The 18,343-nt window shown below is 43.7% G+C and overlaps 3 protein-coding genes across 3 annotated transcripts; 1 reads left to right on the plus strand and 2 right to left on the minus strand.

The window, feature by feature from the left end:
- Positions 1-3,093: 3,093 nt before the first annotated feature.
- On the minus strand, positions 3,094-5,534 carry LOC119742703. The gene is made up of 2 exons (XM_038218870.1): positions 4,331-5,534; positions 3,094-3,839 (listed from the first exon to the last, which is right to left on the minus strand). Exons 1-2 carry the CDS (start codon positions 5,532-5,534, stop codon positions 3,094-3,096), a joined length of 1,950 nt encoding a protein of 649 aa, XP_038074798.1.
- Positions 5,535-5,592: 58 nt separating this feature from the next.
- LOC119742704 lies at positions 5,593-7,572 on the minus strand. The gene has a single exon (XM_038218871.1). The coding sequence runs from the start codon at positions 7,570-7,572 to the stop codon at positions 5,593-5,595; it is 1,980 nt and encodes a 659-aa protein (XP_038074799.1).
- A 7,788-nt stretch (positions 7,573-15,360) lies between these two features.
- Positions 15,361-16,807, plus strand: LOC119742705 (structural maintenance of chromosomes protein 1A-like). Its single transcript, XM_038218872.1, has one exon. It carries the CDS (start codon positions 15,379-15,381, stop codon positions 16,615-16,617), a length of 1,239 nt encoding a protein of 412 aa, XP_038074800.1. The 5' UTR covers positions 15,361-15,378; the 3' UTR covers positions 16,618-16,807.
- Positions 16,808-18,343: the final 1,536 nt, after the last annotated feature.

The raw sequence follows: 18,343 nt of genomic DNA on the forward strand, positions 1-18,343 counted from the left end.
GTTGTGAGGGCGTGTTTTATTAGGACTTCAGGTAAAATTACCTGTATACCACGAACGTACATGTACATAGCTTACGTATAACTGCCAAAACTGTCGTCTTGAAAAAAACAAGAGGACTACATGTATATGCACATGCATAGTGAGTGTTCATATCGGCACTTTATCTAGCTAGCACACTGTAATTTCACTTTTGGCCGTTGTGATTGTATTGTGCCACTTTTTTACTGCGAGGCCAAGTGCATATCTCATCACGAGTTGTGACTGGTGAACATCGTAAACGGTGTATGGTATAAATATTCACATGATTGGGGGCGATTCTCTTTACAGAATTTCATTGATTGATTGACAATGTAATAAACCCCCAAACAGGTGATCGCGATACAGAGTTTGCCTTTTGTTTTGTATTAAATGCAAAATTGGTCCTCAAAATGACAAGTACCCCTCTGTAGACCTTCTCAAGATGGACAACTGCTCCTCGAAAGCTTAATTAGTCGACCGCTCACAACATTGAAATTGTGGCTCTCCTGAAGAAGGAAACTGACTCCTAAACATAATAGTGCTTTTCACGCGAATAAAACGGACGCTGAACTGGCTACCAAAAGCAAGTGCCGCTCTCGCAATTACAAAAAATGGAGATGCACTATCAATTTGCCCAATGAAGACAATGTGCCTAATTGTGCCCCGACCCTTCTCAACGCGGTATCTGAGAAACACTAATGGGAAGAAAGTTTTACATCTTTGAAATGGTGTATAAAGGTTTCGTCAGAAATGTTTATTGAAAATGAGCTTTGATGAATGACATGAACGGTAAACATTTTCAGGAAAACGAATTACATTTCAACTAACAATTAATTGAGAATATTTCTTACAAAAATGACACTTTAGTTGTTAAAATGTTAATAATAATTGATAACATAACTAATCTGTAATTGAAAAAGTAATCTCAAATATTTGATTTGTCAAAAGAATTATCTTTAGTCTAAAACTATAGTATTGTACATATTTCAAACTGCAGACAAGACTTATGGTATTGTATGAATGAGATTGGCTACATCTTCATGTAATGTAAAGACAACATTCCGCATACATGTACAGTGTGTAACGCAATTCTGCTGCCTTGTTTGCATAAACCCTTCACTCTCAAGTGGCCATTGACGCTTTCCACGCAAATGTACTTGTGGAATATAAGTAGGTTTAATCTGAAATTAACCACAGATCAAATAACAATTTGTAAGTTTGTTTTCATGACAATAAACAATACACATACATAACATAACCATGTGAGGAGTAAATTATTCAGTTAATTTAGTGTCGAACAAATATAATAACAAAATCAGGAATGTGACAGCATTACAAATCCCCATGTGTTATTCCCCCCAAACATGTCTGCCCCTCAGAGTCCCAATCCTAACAATGATTGCATACAAATAGTCATGAAACCAAAGACTCACGACTTTGTTGAGCACAGGTCAACTACAGCAAACTAGCAGAAAAGACGTCAGGTCAAACTGCCTTGAATGTCGCTTTCTTAGTTATTAATTTAAACACAGAAGTTGGACAGATTATCTTTCCCAAAATCGTTGATGCAGAAAGCCCACATGAAACAATGCACACTAGCGTATGTCTTGACTCTACAGCATGAAACTATTGCATCATGCACAACATAAACCAGACTAAGACCTCGTGGGTGACGCAGAGATTATTGACCTCCACGGAAGACATTTCGGTGCAACATGGTAAAATGTATGTCTAAATAATCCTTACGGAAAGCATGTGTTACATTCCGGCCCCTTAAATGTAAGAGTAATCAACGAACATTTACAATCACAACAAGTAACCAAGCTTAACAGGAAACCTTATAAAACGATTAAACTTTAAACTGGAACCTAAACGTGTTGCCTTTTAACTAAGAACTTGGTCCAATTGGGTAAGGAGATGCTTCTAGTCTTTAACACCTTCTAACAGACACAGTTTGGTGATTGGCCTGACATGATTTCCAGTGGCTGTCCGTACTTCCACACTCCTAACCAGACCATCGGCTCCAGGGAAGGTCTTCAAAATCCTCGCTAGAGGCCACTGACTCCTGGGCAAATTGTCATCCTTGACCAACACCAGGTCACAAGCCTTGAAATTGGCTTGTGGCTCAAGCCAACGTTGTCTGCGTTGAAGCGTGGGAAGATACTCTGCAGTCCAACGCTTCTAGAACCTTTCAACCAGCAACTGTACGTGTTTCCATCGCTTCCCATACTGGTCAGTTGCTTTCAAGTCACGGAGTGGAACTGGATGCCCATGTCCAAGCTTCAACAGATGATTGGGAGTAAGGGGTTCGAGATCTTTCGGATCGTCGGAGACTGCTGTGATGGGTCGGTCATTTACGATAGACTCCACTTCGCAGAACAATGTGTCGAGTCTCTCGTCATCAAGCACTTCATCACGCAGAAGTGAACTGAGAACTTTCCGGCATGTACGAATCTGGCGCTCCCAAACGCCTCCCATGTGGGAGGCCACTGGCGGGTTAAACTGCCATTCGATCTTTCTGCTGAGAAAGAAACCCTCCGTCTGTTTGCTTTCCTGTATACGCTCGATAGCTGCCCTTAGCTCCCTTTCTGCTCCAACAAAGTTAGTCCCGTTGTCGGAATAGATTTTCTCCAGGGTTCCTCGCCTTGCCGCAAACCTTAGGAAGGCATTGAGGAACGAATCAGTTTCTAGAGAGTGTAGCTTCTCCAGGTGGACTGCTCTGATTCGCATACAGGTGAAAATACAGCCATATCGCTTTTCCCTGCTCCTCCCTCGTTTGACATGAAACGGTCCGAAACAATCAACCCCAACGTGGGTGAACGGTGGTTTGCCTGGAGTCACTCTGTAGGCAGGTAGGTCGGCCATGCGTTGAACGCCAGGCAGTCCCCGAAGTTTTCTACAGAGCACGCACTCCTTCAAAATGCGGTTGATCAAAGGTCGCACCTTGGGAACCCAATATTGTCGTCTTATCACAGAGAGCACATGCTCTTTGCCCGAATGGCCAGATATCAATTCATGTGCATGACGAACTATCAAAGTGGCCAGATGACTATCACGAGGTAGTATCACTGGATGCTAGCAAGTGGGCCCGACTGGAGAGTGTCGCAGTCTACCACCAAGCCTCAATACCCCATGGTCATCTACGCATGGTTCGAGACTATACACGTGACTCTGTCTCTGCACGGAAGTCTTTCCCGCCAACAAATCACGGAACTCCTTCTTGTAGTGCCTTCTCTGAACGCTCCTGATTATGGCCAGCTCCGCATCTTGCAGTTCACCCACAGTCAACCTCTGGTTTCCCTTATCTCCATTATCCAGGTTCCTTGGCCTATGGAGTCGCAGCCACTTTATGAAGCGGAGCACCCATGCGACCACCCTTTTGAGACGATACAAAGACGAGTATCTGCTGATCAACCTGTGAATGGGGTCATCCTGGTCAACAACATCTATGGCTCGGGACAGTGCTACCTTTCTCACTTCCTTATCCTTTTCCTGCAGACTAGGAATTTGTGGAGTCACAGGCCAACTGTCCTCAGTCTGCCACAAGAAATCAGGACCCTTTCTCCAACTTATCTTGTCAAGCATACTCTGGGCATCGAGCCCCCTAGATGCATCGTCAGCAGGATTCTGCTGTGTATTGACATATCTCCACTGACTGGCGGTAGATCCATCATGAATTGTGGCAACTCTGTTTGCAACAAACGTTTGGAGACGCTTTGATTGGTTACTTATGTACTGGAGTACCACCGTACTGTCTGTCCAGAACGTTGACCCTTTCACCTGAACCCTTAGTTCTCTTCTGAGCATCTGGTCCATCTTCACTGCAATAACAGCAGCAGACAGCTCTAGTCTAGGGATAGTCATGGTCTTCAACGGAGCGAGTCGTGATTTGCCAATCAGAAAGCTGCAGTGAACATCACCATCAGTGTTGACAAAGCGGGCAAAAGAAACAGAGCCATAGGCATGGGCGTCGCCAGGATTTTTTCTAGAGGGGGGCAAAAATTTTTTTGCCAAAAAATGCTTGTATTTCTCAACACATTCTCGATTTATCAGTTTTAGAGGGGGGCAGGGACATTTTGCCCCCCCCCAACTCATTAAATTTACACCACTTTGTCTTCGCGCCTCCTTTTGTTTTTGTTTTTTCTTCCTTTTTCTTCCTTTTTGTTGTTGTTGTTGTTGTTGTTGCTTTTCCGGGGGGGGGCAAGTGCCCCCCTTGCCCCCCCCCCCCCCTCGCGACGCCCATGGCCATAGGCATCTTGTGAAGCGTCAGCAAAATGATGCAAACGACATTCCTCAACAATTCCAAAATCACCAGGAATCAGACACCTATCAACAGAAAACTGCTCCAGCTTGGGAAGATCATCCAGCCACCTGGTCCACTGATCTTGCGTACTGACTTCCAATGGCTCATCCCAGCCCTTCCCAACTATTCTACACTCATTTTGGAACAGGGGCTTGGCTAACAGAACAAATGGACACACGAACCCAAGAGGATCGTAAACGGAGCTCAGAATGCTTAACAGACCTCTCTTAGTGTGACATCCTCGCCTTGACTTTATCTTGACTCCAATCAGATCACTTTCGGTATGCCAACGTACTCCCAAGGCCCTTTCCACAGGAAGACGTTCATGATCAAGGTCCAAGTCGGTGACTGTCTTGGCTCTTTCAGCCGTCGGTACGGAATCCATGACATTTCTGCTACTGCAGATCCACTTAGTCAAGTGGAAGCCACCTTTAGCTAGAAGGTGCGTCAGCTGCTTCACCATGAATGCTGCATCATCCTCCAACTTGAAGGATTTAAGAAGATCATCAACGTAGAAGTTCTCTTTTACCGCCTGGACTGCATCACTGCTGAACATATCCTCGTTGTCATCTGCCGTTCGCCGAAGAGCAAATGCAGCGCAACTCGGACTCCATACCCCTCCGAAAAGGTGGACCGTCATACGAAACATTTCAGGAGGTCGAGTAGCATCCCCTTCAGGCCACCATAGGAATCGTAACACATCTCTGTGTTCCTTGGAGACTCCAACCTGATGAAACATCTGCTCGATGTCTCCCATCAATCCAACTTTGTGCTCTTGGAAACGGGTAAGGACTCCAACTAACTTGTTCATCATGTCCGGCCCCTGTAATACTCTGTCATTTAACGAAGTACCACAGCATCTGGCAGCGCAATCGAACACAACTCTAAGCTTTTCAGGCTTGTTGGGGTTCAGAACGCAGTGATGAGGTAAGTACCAAGTTCGTCCCGTTGATGATGCCAGCTCGTGCTCAGGCACTCTCTCAGCAAACCCTCTGCTCAACAGATTTTGTATCTCTGCACAGTATCTTGAGTGCAAACCGGGGTCCTTGGTAAACCGCTTGGCAAGGGATTGCAAGCGCCTTTCTGCGACAATCCTGTTCTCAGGCAAATCTGGAGTGTCCGACTTGAATGGTATGTCTAACTGGTAGTGGCCATCGACAAGATTGACTGAGTCATTCCATGTCTTGACTGCCTTCTTGTCATCAAGTGACATGGTTCTGTCATCTGATAGGTCCGCAGTATCGAGCTTCCAAAATCGCTCAACCTGAGCTTCAAGCAAGGCCGCCTTGAACAAAGTTTGACACTGCTGCTGCTGGACTCCCACTGGCTAACGGTCCATTCACCGTCCATCCAAGGCAGGTTCTGACTGCGTAGGGTTCGCCTTCCGCACCACGCCTCACCTCTAATGGAACCAGGGCCTGTGGGACATCTTGTCCAATGAGAATCGCTACACCATCTTTAGCCACGCATGGAACAGGAATGTCTCTCAAGTGTTCAAACTTCTTCACATCTTCAAAGGTAGCGCAGGAATCTCGCAGAGTGGGAAACTCTTTCAGAGCGTGAATCTCTGGTATGCAGAAAGACTTTCTGGTATGGGCCTTGCCGACAGTTCCAGACACGTCCAACGAAAGCACAACTGTTTGAACCTGTGCATTCTCGTTCAACGTGTCCAGAGACAAAGACTGTGGGGTGCCCTTTACACCCAGCATTTTCACTAACTCCATTGTGCAGAACGACCTGTTGCTCCCGGGATCAAGAAGAGCATTTGTCTTGAGCCACTCCCCACTACCCACACCTCTCACCATCACGGCGACAACTGGTAGGGCTATCTTAGAGTGTTCTTGACTGGACCCACGAGCGAGACTTGTTGCTCCGACTTTCTGATCATCAGGCGATTCTTTAGGAGCACCTCCATCTTCAGAATTCGCCCTCTGGAATACACCATGTAGCAGCTTCGAGTGTTTTCCTCTACATCCTTGGAAACCGCAGGGAGCTGCTTTACACTGCCTTGAAAAATGCCTACTGGAGAGACAGTTGAAACACAGCTTGTTTTCACTCGCCACTTTGACTCGGTCAGTAGGAGACATCTTACCAAAGTTGTCGCATGCCGCGAGTGCATGTTCCCCAGAGCACAATGGACAAGCTGTCCTTTTCACCAATTCGTTCTTGCCACATTGACGCTTGGGCGAGTCAGTCCCAACCCGAGACCTGTGGTCGACCTCACTGGTGGCTTGGATATTGTAGTTGGATCCCTTCTTCTTGGGTGATTTCTCATCGCTGTGCCGGTTCTCCAAATCGTAAACGGGATCATTTGCCTCTCGAGCTACTTTGCTGATAAACTTGACAAGTTCTGCAACATCGGGGTAGTGGCCAGTCTTGTCCAGAATGCCCACAGCTTTCGAACGCCATTTACCCTGCACGAATTGTGGCAGTCTCTTTACGATGAGGCTAAGGCTCCTTTTAGTGTCAACTTCTCCAAGCTTTTTCATCGCTGTCAGAGTGAGTGTGCAACTCCGAAGATCGTCAGCTAACTTCTGGATACCTCTGCAATCCCCTGGCAGGATGCGCGGGCCCTCTGTAAGTTTACTGACCCAAGTTTCCGAAATCCTGTAATCGTTACCAAAGCGTTCACGCAGCAATGCCCGTGCCCTTGTGTAGCCCTCATCCGGCTGCATGACAGCACAGCATCTGATAACTGCCAGCGCCTCTCCGCAACAATACTGGAACAGGCGATTTAGCTTGGCGCTGGCCCCAACGCTGGTGTTGCCAACAGCTGCATCAAAGCTAGAGATGAAGATCCAGTATTCAAGAGGGTCCCCATTGAACTTGACCAGCTCACACTTCGGCAAGAGCAGCGTGTCAATCATCTCACGTTGCAAAGGAATCGCTGCCATGGGCGATGATGGCTGCACTGGAGCAGATGGTGGCGGGTTACCAGTTAACCACTGATCCACCTTCTCTGCAGCCGTCGACCCAACTAAGCTTGGCTTAGGCTCGTCTTCATGTGAAGATTGTTCAATGTCTCCCAGAGCCCTTTGCTCTGCCTCTGCCTTGGCAATTTCCAGCTGGAGTTCGCAGTCTCGCTTACGCTGAGCAAGTCTAAACTCTTCCTCTTCAATGGCTTTCAACGCTATCCTGCTTGCGGCTTCTGCCTGAAGACCTGCTAAAGTAGCAGCTGCCTTGAGCCTAGCACTACTAATTGAATTGGAAGTACCAGCCTTGCTGGATCTACTGGCATTTGAAACTGACATTGTGAACTATCAAATTACAGCAGTGAAAAATGGAATAGCAGTACGTTATGATCAATACCAATATTATATAAATCAGAAAAGTTTTACCAACCAGTCAATCAATAAATCAACACAATTATGTGAAGAAAATGTAAATTATGTGAAATACCAAACACTACAAGTAATTAGCAAGATAATTACACAACAATCAAGCAATAAATCAAACACACATGCAGTTCAAAGTATACAGTTCGATGAACTTGGGATATCCTCGAACACGGTCAGATGCTCGTCCAAAGTTCAAAGGTCACTGATCACATTTCGATGAACTTGGGATATCCTCGAACACGGCATCAGGTGCTCGTCCAAAGCTCAAAGGTCACAGGTCAAGGTTCGATGAACTTGGGATATCCTCGAATCACAGAATCAGGTGCTCGTCCAAAGCTCAAAGGTCACAGGTCACGGTTCGATGAACTTGGGATATCCTCGAAACACAGAATCAGGTGCTTGTCCAAAGCTCAAAGGTCACAGGTCACAGTTCGATGAACTTGGAATATCCTCGAAACACAGAATCAGGTGCTCGTTCAAAGGTTACAGTACATGTACAGGTATACGAACTTGGCCGCAATCAAATTGTCCAAGATGATTCACGATTCAAATCTTGTCCCCTTCTGGACCACGAGGAAATACCCGATGATTACGGCTCTCACCATGTAGGGCGCAAGTTGGGTCAGTCAACTGCATACACTCAACATCAGGTGCAATACACACAACCCCTGGACTGGACTGTGAACATCATGGGTGGTTGTCAGGTAAGTACTGGTGGCGGGCAGCCGTCTCAATTTGGTCGCCAACGTTGACTGGAACGCCATAACTCCAATAACTTGGAGAGTGACTCAAAGTCATTAAACTGTAACGCAATTCTGCTGCCTTGTTTGCATAAACCCTTCACTCTCAAGTGGCCATTGACGCTTTCCACGCAAATGTACTTGTGGAATATAACTAGGTTTAATCTGAAATTAACCACAGATCAAATAACAATTTGTAAGTTTGTTTTCATGACAATAAACAATACACATACATAACATAACCATGTGAGGAGTAAATTATTCAGTTAATTTAGTGTCGAACAAATATAATAACAAAATCAGGAATGTGACAGCATTACAAATCCCCATGTGTTATTCCCCCCAAACATGTCTGCCCCTCAGAGTCACAATCCTAACAATGATTGCATACAAATAGTCATGAAACCAAAGACTCACGACTTTGTTGAGCACAGGTCAACTACAGCAAACTAGCAGAAAAAAACGTCAGGTCAAACTGCCTTGAATGTCGCTTTCTTAGTTATTAATTTAAACACAGAAGTTGGACAGATTATCTTTCCCAAAATCGTTGATGCAGAAAGCCCACATGAAACAATGCACACTAGCGTATGTCTTGACTCTACAGCATGAAACTATTGCATCATGCACAACATAAACCAGACTAAGACCTCGTGGATGACGCAGAGATTATTGACCTCCACGGAAGACATTTCGGTGCAACATGGTAAAATGCATGTCTAAATTATCCTTACGGAAAGCATGTGTTACACAGTGTATACCTTTGTCTGCACTCTGTACACTTTAAGTATGTGGTTATGGTTTGTCCTAGTGATTTAAAACAAGAATCGTACAAATCAAATTTATCTTCTTCACCCATGATGAAAAAATGGGCAATGACAACGACAAATTTGTGTGCTTTTTACAAGTGAAATCACTGGTTTATGTGGTCGTAAATATCTGCACGACAGTAAAAAGTTTGAAATTCATTTACTTCGTAAAGTTGTGATTACATGAATCTGGGACTGAGGAACGTTTTCAATTGTGTTAGAAAATACTGAAATACTAAGAAAATTTTCTTGACTCTCTATAGACTCTCTACAACTGCCAAAGTGGCGTCAGGTTGCAACATTTTTTTGCGTCACACGTATAATGTGTTGGTGTCCCCGTTACATGGCGAGCCATGTTATTTGTCATGTAAGTGACAATCAAGTCAGAATAAAAAAAAAATTATGTTTAAAGTACTTACCCGCAGTTCTTAACATAGTAAATATCAGGGGTAGAAAGAAATGAATGCGCATCGCACACTAGAACATTTTAAATACATCACAACGTTAAATGCACAGCACATAAGCCCCCCAAAAAAATTCGAGTCCATGGTCCGGCTTGGGGACTCGAACCCTGGACCTCTCACGTGCGAGGCGAGTGCTCCACCACTGAGCTAAGCCAACTGTTCTGGGTATACTAAGCTCAGATCGACTAGTCATGATTGAGCGGTCAGAGTAAACAATGTTATTAATCGTTCCAGTGTATGGGATCGTTCAGACACCGTTTTAAATTTCCTTAAAACACCAGTTGAACTCGATTCAGTGTAACTTTCTTGCTATTAAATGATGTCTGAACGCTTTTTTAATTAGACCGAGTTCAACTCGAAAATAAAACTGCAACTTAAACCTCCTCAGAGGGAGGTTTTAGCGAATAACTAGAACGAGTTTATCTCCTAGTACGATGTCTGAATGGTTTTAGCTAAAACGCTGCCCCACTGCACTGGCTAAAATGGGCAGAGTTTTAGCTAAAACCATACGCCTCCAGATCGTACAAGAGTTTTTACCCACGATGAGAAATCATTCGTCGGAATATTTTTTTTTCTTAATTTTCCCGGACGGTTCACACTCGCTGCATAGTATATTCAGGCGAGTCCAGATTTTTTTTTTTTTTGCGCGTCGGTGCCGACACTGCTTGATTGTACATTTATTCCCAAGGCCCATGATGAGACATCATGATGGCTTTGATATTGCGCTTTCCTTGAAATATTTTGTTCTCATTTTCACCGGATCGGACGGCTCAGCATCGCATGTGAATCCAGGCGTCCCTTTGCACGTGCATCTCGCACGCATATAGCACTAGACTGAAGCCTGCAAGTTTTGGCAGTCATATAACCAAGATTGACACGTTTTGATGATGTAAGATTTCTCTGAAACAACCACGGAGAAACAATTAAGACGACCAGTTTTTGTCACGACCGTCAAAACATTCCCATGTGTAAAACATTGTTTGAACTTTCAGCGAAGACACTTTACACACAAAGAAAACCGCAAACACGGCGGCGTTAGCAGAACTACAAAGGCCTTTGTGGTATTGCAGCTGCCGAAGTATCAGGTTTTCTAGTCGAGCTTGACAATTGTGTTCAATCTGTCAACGGTAATTGACAATGCAGACATGAAACTGGATGCCTGAAACCACAAAGAATAGAATCAAACATGTCAAAGAGGTTGCTTGTCTTTCTGTTTGAAAGACTTTTGCGAAGATTCTGAACACTAAGGAAGAATACCGCGGTATTGAAATTCCATACCGAGTTCACCGGTGTTTCGGTATTCATGAATCATTAGTCGGTGTTAGTCGGTTATTAAAAAAATAACCGTGAATATCCGGTAAAACCAAAATACCGTCCAAGCCTAATTAGGCTTGGGACGGTATTGCATTATACCGCGGTATCCAGTGAAAAAAACCGTGGTATTCACTAAATCGCAGTATTATGTTAAATGGGGTATTACGTCATTATCAGGGGAAAAAATAAGCACCACGTGCCGAGTTAATAAGCCGCTGGCGCAGCAATCTCCTAGATACACTAAAAGTGTCCTGGTTTAATTATCAGTCCATTTGTTTGTAAAAACAAGATATCATTGTAACAGATTATTAAACATGTAAAGCTTACTTTTTGTGGTATTGTATTGTCATGTCAATGACTTACAAATTCGAACAATACAATAGTGGACCGTCCATTAAAAACAAATAATGCAGATCGTCGACCAATGCCCGAGACCGTCCACGCGATGTTCCCCATATCCTAGCAAACGTAAGCTTTTCAGCTGTTATCCATTGTGAGTGATTCAATAGGCTCATGTAATTTATGTCGGCCACCTGCGATTCCTAACGTGCTTCGCCTGTGTAATGTAAATATCGGACTCCTATAAAAAATAATTGACTCCTTCTCACATGATCAGTCCGTGATTTATTCTGGTAATCATCACAATGTTAGGCACGTGCAATTGTGGATGCTGTAATATGAAGTTGTCCATGCCACGACCTTCATAACGAACGGACCAATTGTACCAAAACATGAATGGAAAATGTTTCGAGTGTCGTTAGACAGCCAATCAGCTTGATCTACGCAGTGCGTGTGAAAAAGCATGTGTCATTGTGCTTGTGGACCCAGCATGATGGGCGTAGGTTTATTTGGGTAGATCATACGGGTTTTTTTCCCACGATGAGAAATCATGGCTTTTATATTACGCTTTCTTTTGGAGTATTTTCTTTTCTCAATTTGTATCTGGACGACTCAGCGTCATACATGTATGATTCAGGCGAGTCCCTTCCCTTTGAACGTCCGTACCGATGAATAACTAACGGACCAATCGTACCAAAACATGAATGAAGAAAAAATGTTCCGAGCGTAGATTTAGATGGCCAATCAGATTCTTTTACACTGAGGGTGTTTTAGATCGATGAATGCAGTGAGTGGGGAAAAGCACGTGTTTCGACTCACTGTGCGGATTGCAGAGTGTGGAACCGCGTGTATGCGTATCATGCACTGACATGTATATGGCCACGCACATGACGCAGGTGTATTCGGGGACTTTTGTAAACACTACGCTTTACAGATTGTACAAGAGTTTTTACCCACGTTGAGAAATCCTGGCTTTTTACATGTATATTGCTCTTTAGGGGCCATTCAGAATTTTTAATGTTTTAAAATTTCGACTTTTTCCAAATTGTGGGTGGGTGGGTCAAGCTAAATAATTGAAAATCGAAATTCACTTTTAATGGAAAAAAAAGAGCCAAAAAAACCCCCAAATATATCTTTTGACTTGCCTGAACTACGCGCAAGCGTTCCGATATTGTGATGCATGTTTCCTTTCCAACTTTGTCCCCTGTATGTACTGTACATGTACATAGACCCACTGTGCCCAGGTGGTTTTCAGTAGACTTGGACGCCGGGCGTTTGTAACTCTACGGGCGTGCAGAGGCAGCAGGGTACCAGGTGTATTTAGACCGGGAGCCAGGGGGGGGTCAGCCTAGCTGGAAAGTTAACCAATTTTCATGTATGCAGCAATGTTCCACATACATACCAATGTAAGGAAATGGACGTCTGCCGGGCACACTGTGGTGGGTGTGGTCAGGAGGGCCATGAGAAAGGGGCCCAAAAATTGAGCTAGATCAGCTCGTGAGTTAACCTGATAAAACCAATTAGAAAATGTTCGGCATAGTCCCAGGTATCATGAATGGCCATCGCCAGACATTTTCAGTGGTGGGGTGTGCCCGCCAGACTTATATAACCGATACCCAAAAATTGAGCTAGATCAGCTCGTGAGTTAACCTGATGAAACCTACTGGAAAATGTTCAGCATAGCCCCAGGTATCATGAATGGCCACTGCCAGACATTTTTTGTGGTGGGGTATGCCCGCCAGACGCCCCCGAATGACCCCACCCCTAAAATTGAGCTAGATCAGCTCGTGAGTTAACCTGATGAAACTTACTGGAAAATGTTCAGCATAGCCCCAGGTATCATGAATGGCCACTGCCAGACTTTTTCTGTGGTGGGGTGTGCCCGCCAGACGCCCCCGAATGACCCCACCCCAAAATTGAGCTAGATCAGCTCGTGAGTTAACCTGATGAAACTTACTGGAAAATGTTCAGCATAGTCCCAGGTATCATGAATGGCCACTGCCAGACTTTTTCTGTGGTGGGGTGTGCCCGCCAGACGCCCCCGAATGACCCCACCCCCAAAATTGAGCTAGATCAGCTCGTGAGTTAACCTGATGAAACTTACTGGAAAATGTTCAGCATTGTCCCAGGTATCATGAATGGCCACTGCCAGACATTTTCTGAGGTGGGGTATGCCCGCCAGACGCCCCCGAATGACCCCACCCCCAAAATTGAGCTAGATCAGCTCGTGAGTTAACCTGATGAAACTTACTGGAAAATGTTCAGCATTGTCTCAGGTATCATGAATGGCCACTGCCAGACATTTTCTGAGGTGGGGTATGCCCGCCAGACACCCAGAATCACCCCCATGCCAAGTTTAGAACTTGATCTGAAAACAGGGGTAATATCTGCATGATCCCCTCAAAAACTTGTCAATCTTTCTGAATTATTCTGGATAGATTAAAAACAAGGAAAAATGGAGCAAGGGAATGGGGGAGTGTATGCTGTTCATTGGTTGTGAGAACACAGCCCCGCTGCAGCTAGAAATGAGCCAAGCAACATTAAGCAAAACAAACCCTCTCATTGGCTAAAAGTTGTTCTTTTCATTTGCATATGCAAATCTCTCACTGGCATACTTAAGGATTACCTAATATGGTATTGAAGTCCAGCTTTGCAAGATTAGGCTGGGGGACTGAGTGGAGGATCCAGGTAATTAGGTCAGAGAACTTGGCAAAATAAATACATAATTTACTTGCTGCGTTTAAGTAAGTTTTTCATACACTGGTGATGCAAATGAATTGTACGTCAGTATCATCAAGTCTGTCCAGATGATGTCCGTTCACTGGCCGGTAAATACGGATAATTACGAGTAGGTAAGTGAAATTGTTGTGAGTCAGATCCATGCTGACATATATTATTTTCTGTGCAAATTGTAGGCTATATTCTAGGTAAAGTAGACAAGATTTATTTTGATAACTACTTCTGTCAAATCGATACGCAAAAAATCAGTGCAGTTGAGAACCGGGGTTGGATGGGAATGGCAAAATGGCAATTCTGTGGAACACATGATATTTTCTTAAGCTGCGTTTTGTAGTTACATGTATTTAAACATATTTAGACGGACCCTTTTTTAGGGACATACCGGTACTGTACTGCTTGGTACATACTCTAGCCTATAGCCTTAGGCCTATGACTATTCACTTTTAGGGGGAAAAAAAAATCAGTTTTGTTTTACTTAACTATACAGGAGACATAACATGTATAAGATTATAGCAAAACACTGACCACAATCATGGTCAGTGTTTGTTAATGGCCCCCTTATGGGAGGTCCCCCTCATCATGTTTCTGACTACTCTCCCTTATGAGTCATGGAAACAGATGGACAATTCATTGGGGCTAATTCTATGAAATAAGTGTGTATTGTTTTTAGTGTGCCATGAAAATGGGTTTATAGTGGTCAGGCAAGTGAGCTCAGTTTAATTCTGAATCAAGACTTCAACAAGTCTTCAACTTCAGCAGCACCGACTTCAACAATTTCTTCTATATTTCCTACCTCCATTTGTTTTATTCGACATATCTGGTAATAGTTTTTGCTCTTTTGTTTTACTTGCAATCTTTGTATTCAATGTTTATAAGGATTTGTTTTTTCTTTCTTAGGTACCGGTAGAATATACTGTAGTGTATTGTGGTTTAGCCTTGTTGAATTTCTTAATTCAATTTGGTCCGGCCTAGTAGCCTTAGATTAAATGGTTCTCCATTAATGTACCCAAAGCAGCTTGACTATTTGTAATTGTCTCCTTATTTCATGTGGTACTCTTTTTTTATTTCAGGGAAATGAAAGCAGAGATTTTTCGCTCTTGACAGGGCTGATCATCTGCCAACGTGTGACTGAATCGTTTCTCTGAAGGTGAGCTGATGCCCATACTGTCATTTTTTATTCCTCACAATTAATATTTAATGTTACTTTGTAGTAATTTTTTAAGATGAATGTTTAGCAAAAGTGTGACTCTGGGGATATTTTTAATAGTACAGTGCATTGTCCTATTCTGTCAGGTTTGGATTTTCGACATTTGGAGGATGGATACAGAAGAAACAGGTACGACTTCAGAAGAAGAAGGTTTGGAAGAATCAACCCAGAAGATGGATCCAAAAGAAGCACGTACGACTTCAGAAGAGCAATGTTTGGAAGAAACAACCAGGAAGATGAATGCAGAAGAAACACGTGCGACTTCAGAAGAGGAAAGTTTGGGGGAATCAACCCGGAAGATGGATGCAGAAAAAACACGTATGACTTCAGAAGAGCAAGCTTTGGAAGAATCAACCAGGAAGATGGATACAGAAGAAACACGTATGATCTCAGAAGAGCAAGGTTTGGAAGAATCAACCAGGAAGATGGATACAGAAGAAACACGTATGACTTCAGAAGAGGAAGGTTTGGAAGAATCAACGAGGAAGATGGATGCAGAAGAAACACGTATGACTTCAGAAGAGGAAGGTTTGGAAGAATCAACCAGGAAGATGGATACAGAAGAAACACGTATGACTTCAGAAGAGCAAGCTTTGGAAGAATCAACCAGGAAGATGGATACAGAAGAAACACGTATGATCTCAGAAGAGAAAGGTTTGGAAGAATCAACCAGGAAGATGGATACAGAAGAAACACGTATGACTTCAGAAGAGCAAGGTTTGGAAGAATCAACCAGGAAGATGGATGCAGAAGAAACACGTATGACTTCAGAAGAGGAAGGTTTGGAAGAATCAACGAGGAAGATGGATACAGAAGAAACACGTATGACTTCAGAAGAGCAAGGTTTGGAAGAATCAACCAGGAAGATGGATACAGAAGAAACACGTATGACTTCAGAAGAGGAAGGTTTGGAAGAATCAACCAGGAAGATGGATGCAGAAGAAACACGTATGACTTCAGAAGAGGAAGGTTTGGAAGAATCAACGAGGAAGATGGATACAGAAGAAACACGTATGACTTCAGAAGAAGGTTTGGAAAAATCAACCCGGAAGATGGATTCAGAAGAAACACGTATGACTTCAGAAGAGGAAGGTTTGGAAGAATCAACGAGGAAGATGGATACAGAAGAAACACGTATGACTTCAGAAGAAGGTTTGGAAGAATCAACCAGGAAGATGGATGCAGAAGAAACACGTGTGACTTCAGAAGAGGAAGGTTTGGAAGAATCAACCTGGATGATGGATGCAGAAGAAACACCTACGACTTCAAAAAAGCAAGATCGTTCATCCACTATTGTCAATCAAGAGGTACGTGTAATAAAACTTATTTCTAAAGTACAGCACTTCTAAAGTGCTTAGATGTTACCATTCACCAATCCACCTTTGAGTCCAGAGAAGTCTCCTCTCAAAATTCCCATAACCAATTGTAAAATGTCATTATGCCTCTGCCACAAAGTGGCCGAAACATTATGTTTTCGGTTTGTCCGTTCGTCTGTCCTCCATCTAAGTAATAGGAATACAATTTTATGTATATGAACTATGAGGTCAAATGCCAAATGTTGTAATTATATTAATTTGAACAGTTGTGGTTGCTTATTTGTAGGCAGAGGCATATTTATCAACTGCGCGCCGTCAAATTTCTCTAGTTGACAGTTAAATCAACATGAGATCACATGGTCCCTGGACCATTAGATTTTTAATCCATTACAACGGACCCTATTTTTGTTTTATTCCAGAACAATGACACCGAGTATGTTTCAAGCTGCTACATCTGTCAAAAGTCCACAGAAGAAGACGGCAAGCTCAAAAAGCTTAATGACAGGACATGGACAACAGTAAAAAATGCTGCTGCCTTGCGTCAAAATTTGAACTCCGACAAATACTTTGAAGTCACACAAAAGATTTTGTATAGCGGTGACCACGAGTCTAATGTCAGCTATCACCCTTCTTGTCATAAGCATTACACAGCAGTGAAGCGTGCAAAACAACCCCTGCCACCTGATGATGAACCCATCACCAAAAAGGCTTGTATCGAGACAAGACGCTGCAGTGTCCTTCCCAAGTCAGATCAGCAGGGCATGTTAAAAGGGACTTGTATGTTCTGTGGAAAAAGCCGTAAGAGAAGGAATGGAAAAGAGGAGCCCAGACTGAAGGTAGCGACACTTTCTGGTTGTGAGTCACTTCGCCAGCGGGCAGAGTCTACGAAAAACGAGCGTATCAAGAGTCTCATTCGGAGTGGCGTGGACCTGATCGCAAAGGAAGCAGAATACCACAAATCTTGCCTTGTCCAGTTCCTGAGGGAGACTGATGATCAAGATAGACCTACTGACATGACTGAAGGGAGCTCATCTCAGTCCTACCACAAGAGGGCATTTGCATCTCTGCTTTCCTATATCAAGAATGAGGTGGTAGGAAAGCAACAATCTGTGTTAGTCAATGATTTACTTGGCATGTACAAAGGCGAGTACACCACTTTCGGAGGAAATGTGGCAGACGTCCAGGCCTACACAGCTCAAAATCTTCTCAGGAAGGTAAAAGACCATTTGAAAGATGATGTCACAATCAAATTAATGGACCATCGTAGAGGCAACTTCATATACAGTTCTGCTCTTATAGAAGAGGATGCAAGGGCTCGCCTTCATGAGGATGCTAAACTCTATGAAGAGGATAACAAGTTAAGATGGGCTGCTCTCCATCTCAGATCCCAAATTATGCAGCTCCCGAAGACCAAGACGCCAAATCCTGCAACAGTCCAAATTTGAAGGAATGCGCCCCAGAGATACCACCACAGCTTGACCTGTTCTTCAGAAGTCTCCTTGGTGGAATCACACCAACTTTTAGTGATGCACAGAAAGATACAGTTGACCGAAAGATAACTGCGATGGCATCGGATGTCATTTATAACGTCACTCATGGTACAGTAAAACCATGGAAGCACACAGCCATGGGTCTCGGGTTTGCATCCCTCACAGGATCAAAACTGGCACTGCAGATTCTGAACAGAGCAGGCCACAGTGTAAGCTACAGTGAGACCAAAGGTCTCCTCGAGACTGAATTCGCCTATTCAGTTCAGCAT

Source organism: Patiria miniata, unplaced genomic scaffold (assembly GCF_015706575.1).
Source record: "Patiria miniata isolate m_02_andy unplaced genomic scaffold, ASM1570657v1 HiC_scaffold_6, whole genome shotgun sequence".
NCBI lineage: Eukaryota > Metazoa > Echinodermata > Asteroidea > Valvatida > Asterinidae > Patiria > Patiria miniata.

Excerpts from the sequence above, each read along its gene's own strand:
- LOC119742704 (XM_038218871.1), bottom strand. The coding sequence starts at position 7,572 with ATGTCAGTTTCAAATGCCAGTAGATCCAGCAAGGCTGGTACTTCCAAT.
- LOC119742703 (XM_038218870.1), bottom strand. The coding sequence starts at position 5,534 with ATGTCACTTGATGACAAGAAGGCAGTCAAGACATGGAATGACTCAGTC. Across the intron at positions 3,840-4,330 it reads TGATAGGTGTCTGATTCCTG|TGAAGATGGACCAGATGCTC; the intron begins GTGATTTTGGAA and ends CTGTTATTGCAG.
- LOC119742705 (XM_038218872.1), top strand. The coding sequence starts at position 15,379 with ATGGATACAGAAGAAACAGGTACGACTTCAGAAGAAGAAGGTTTGGAA.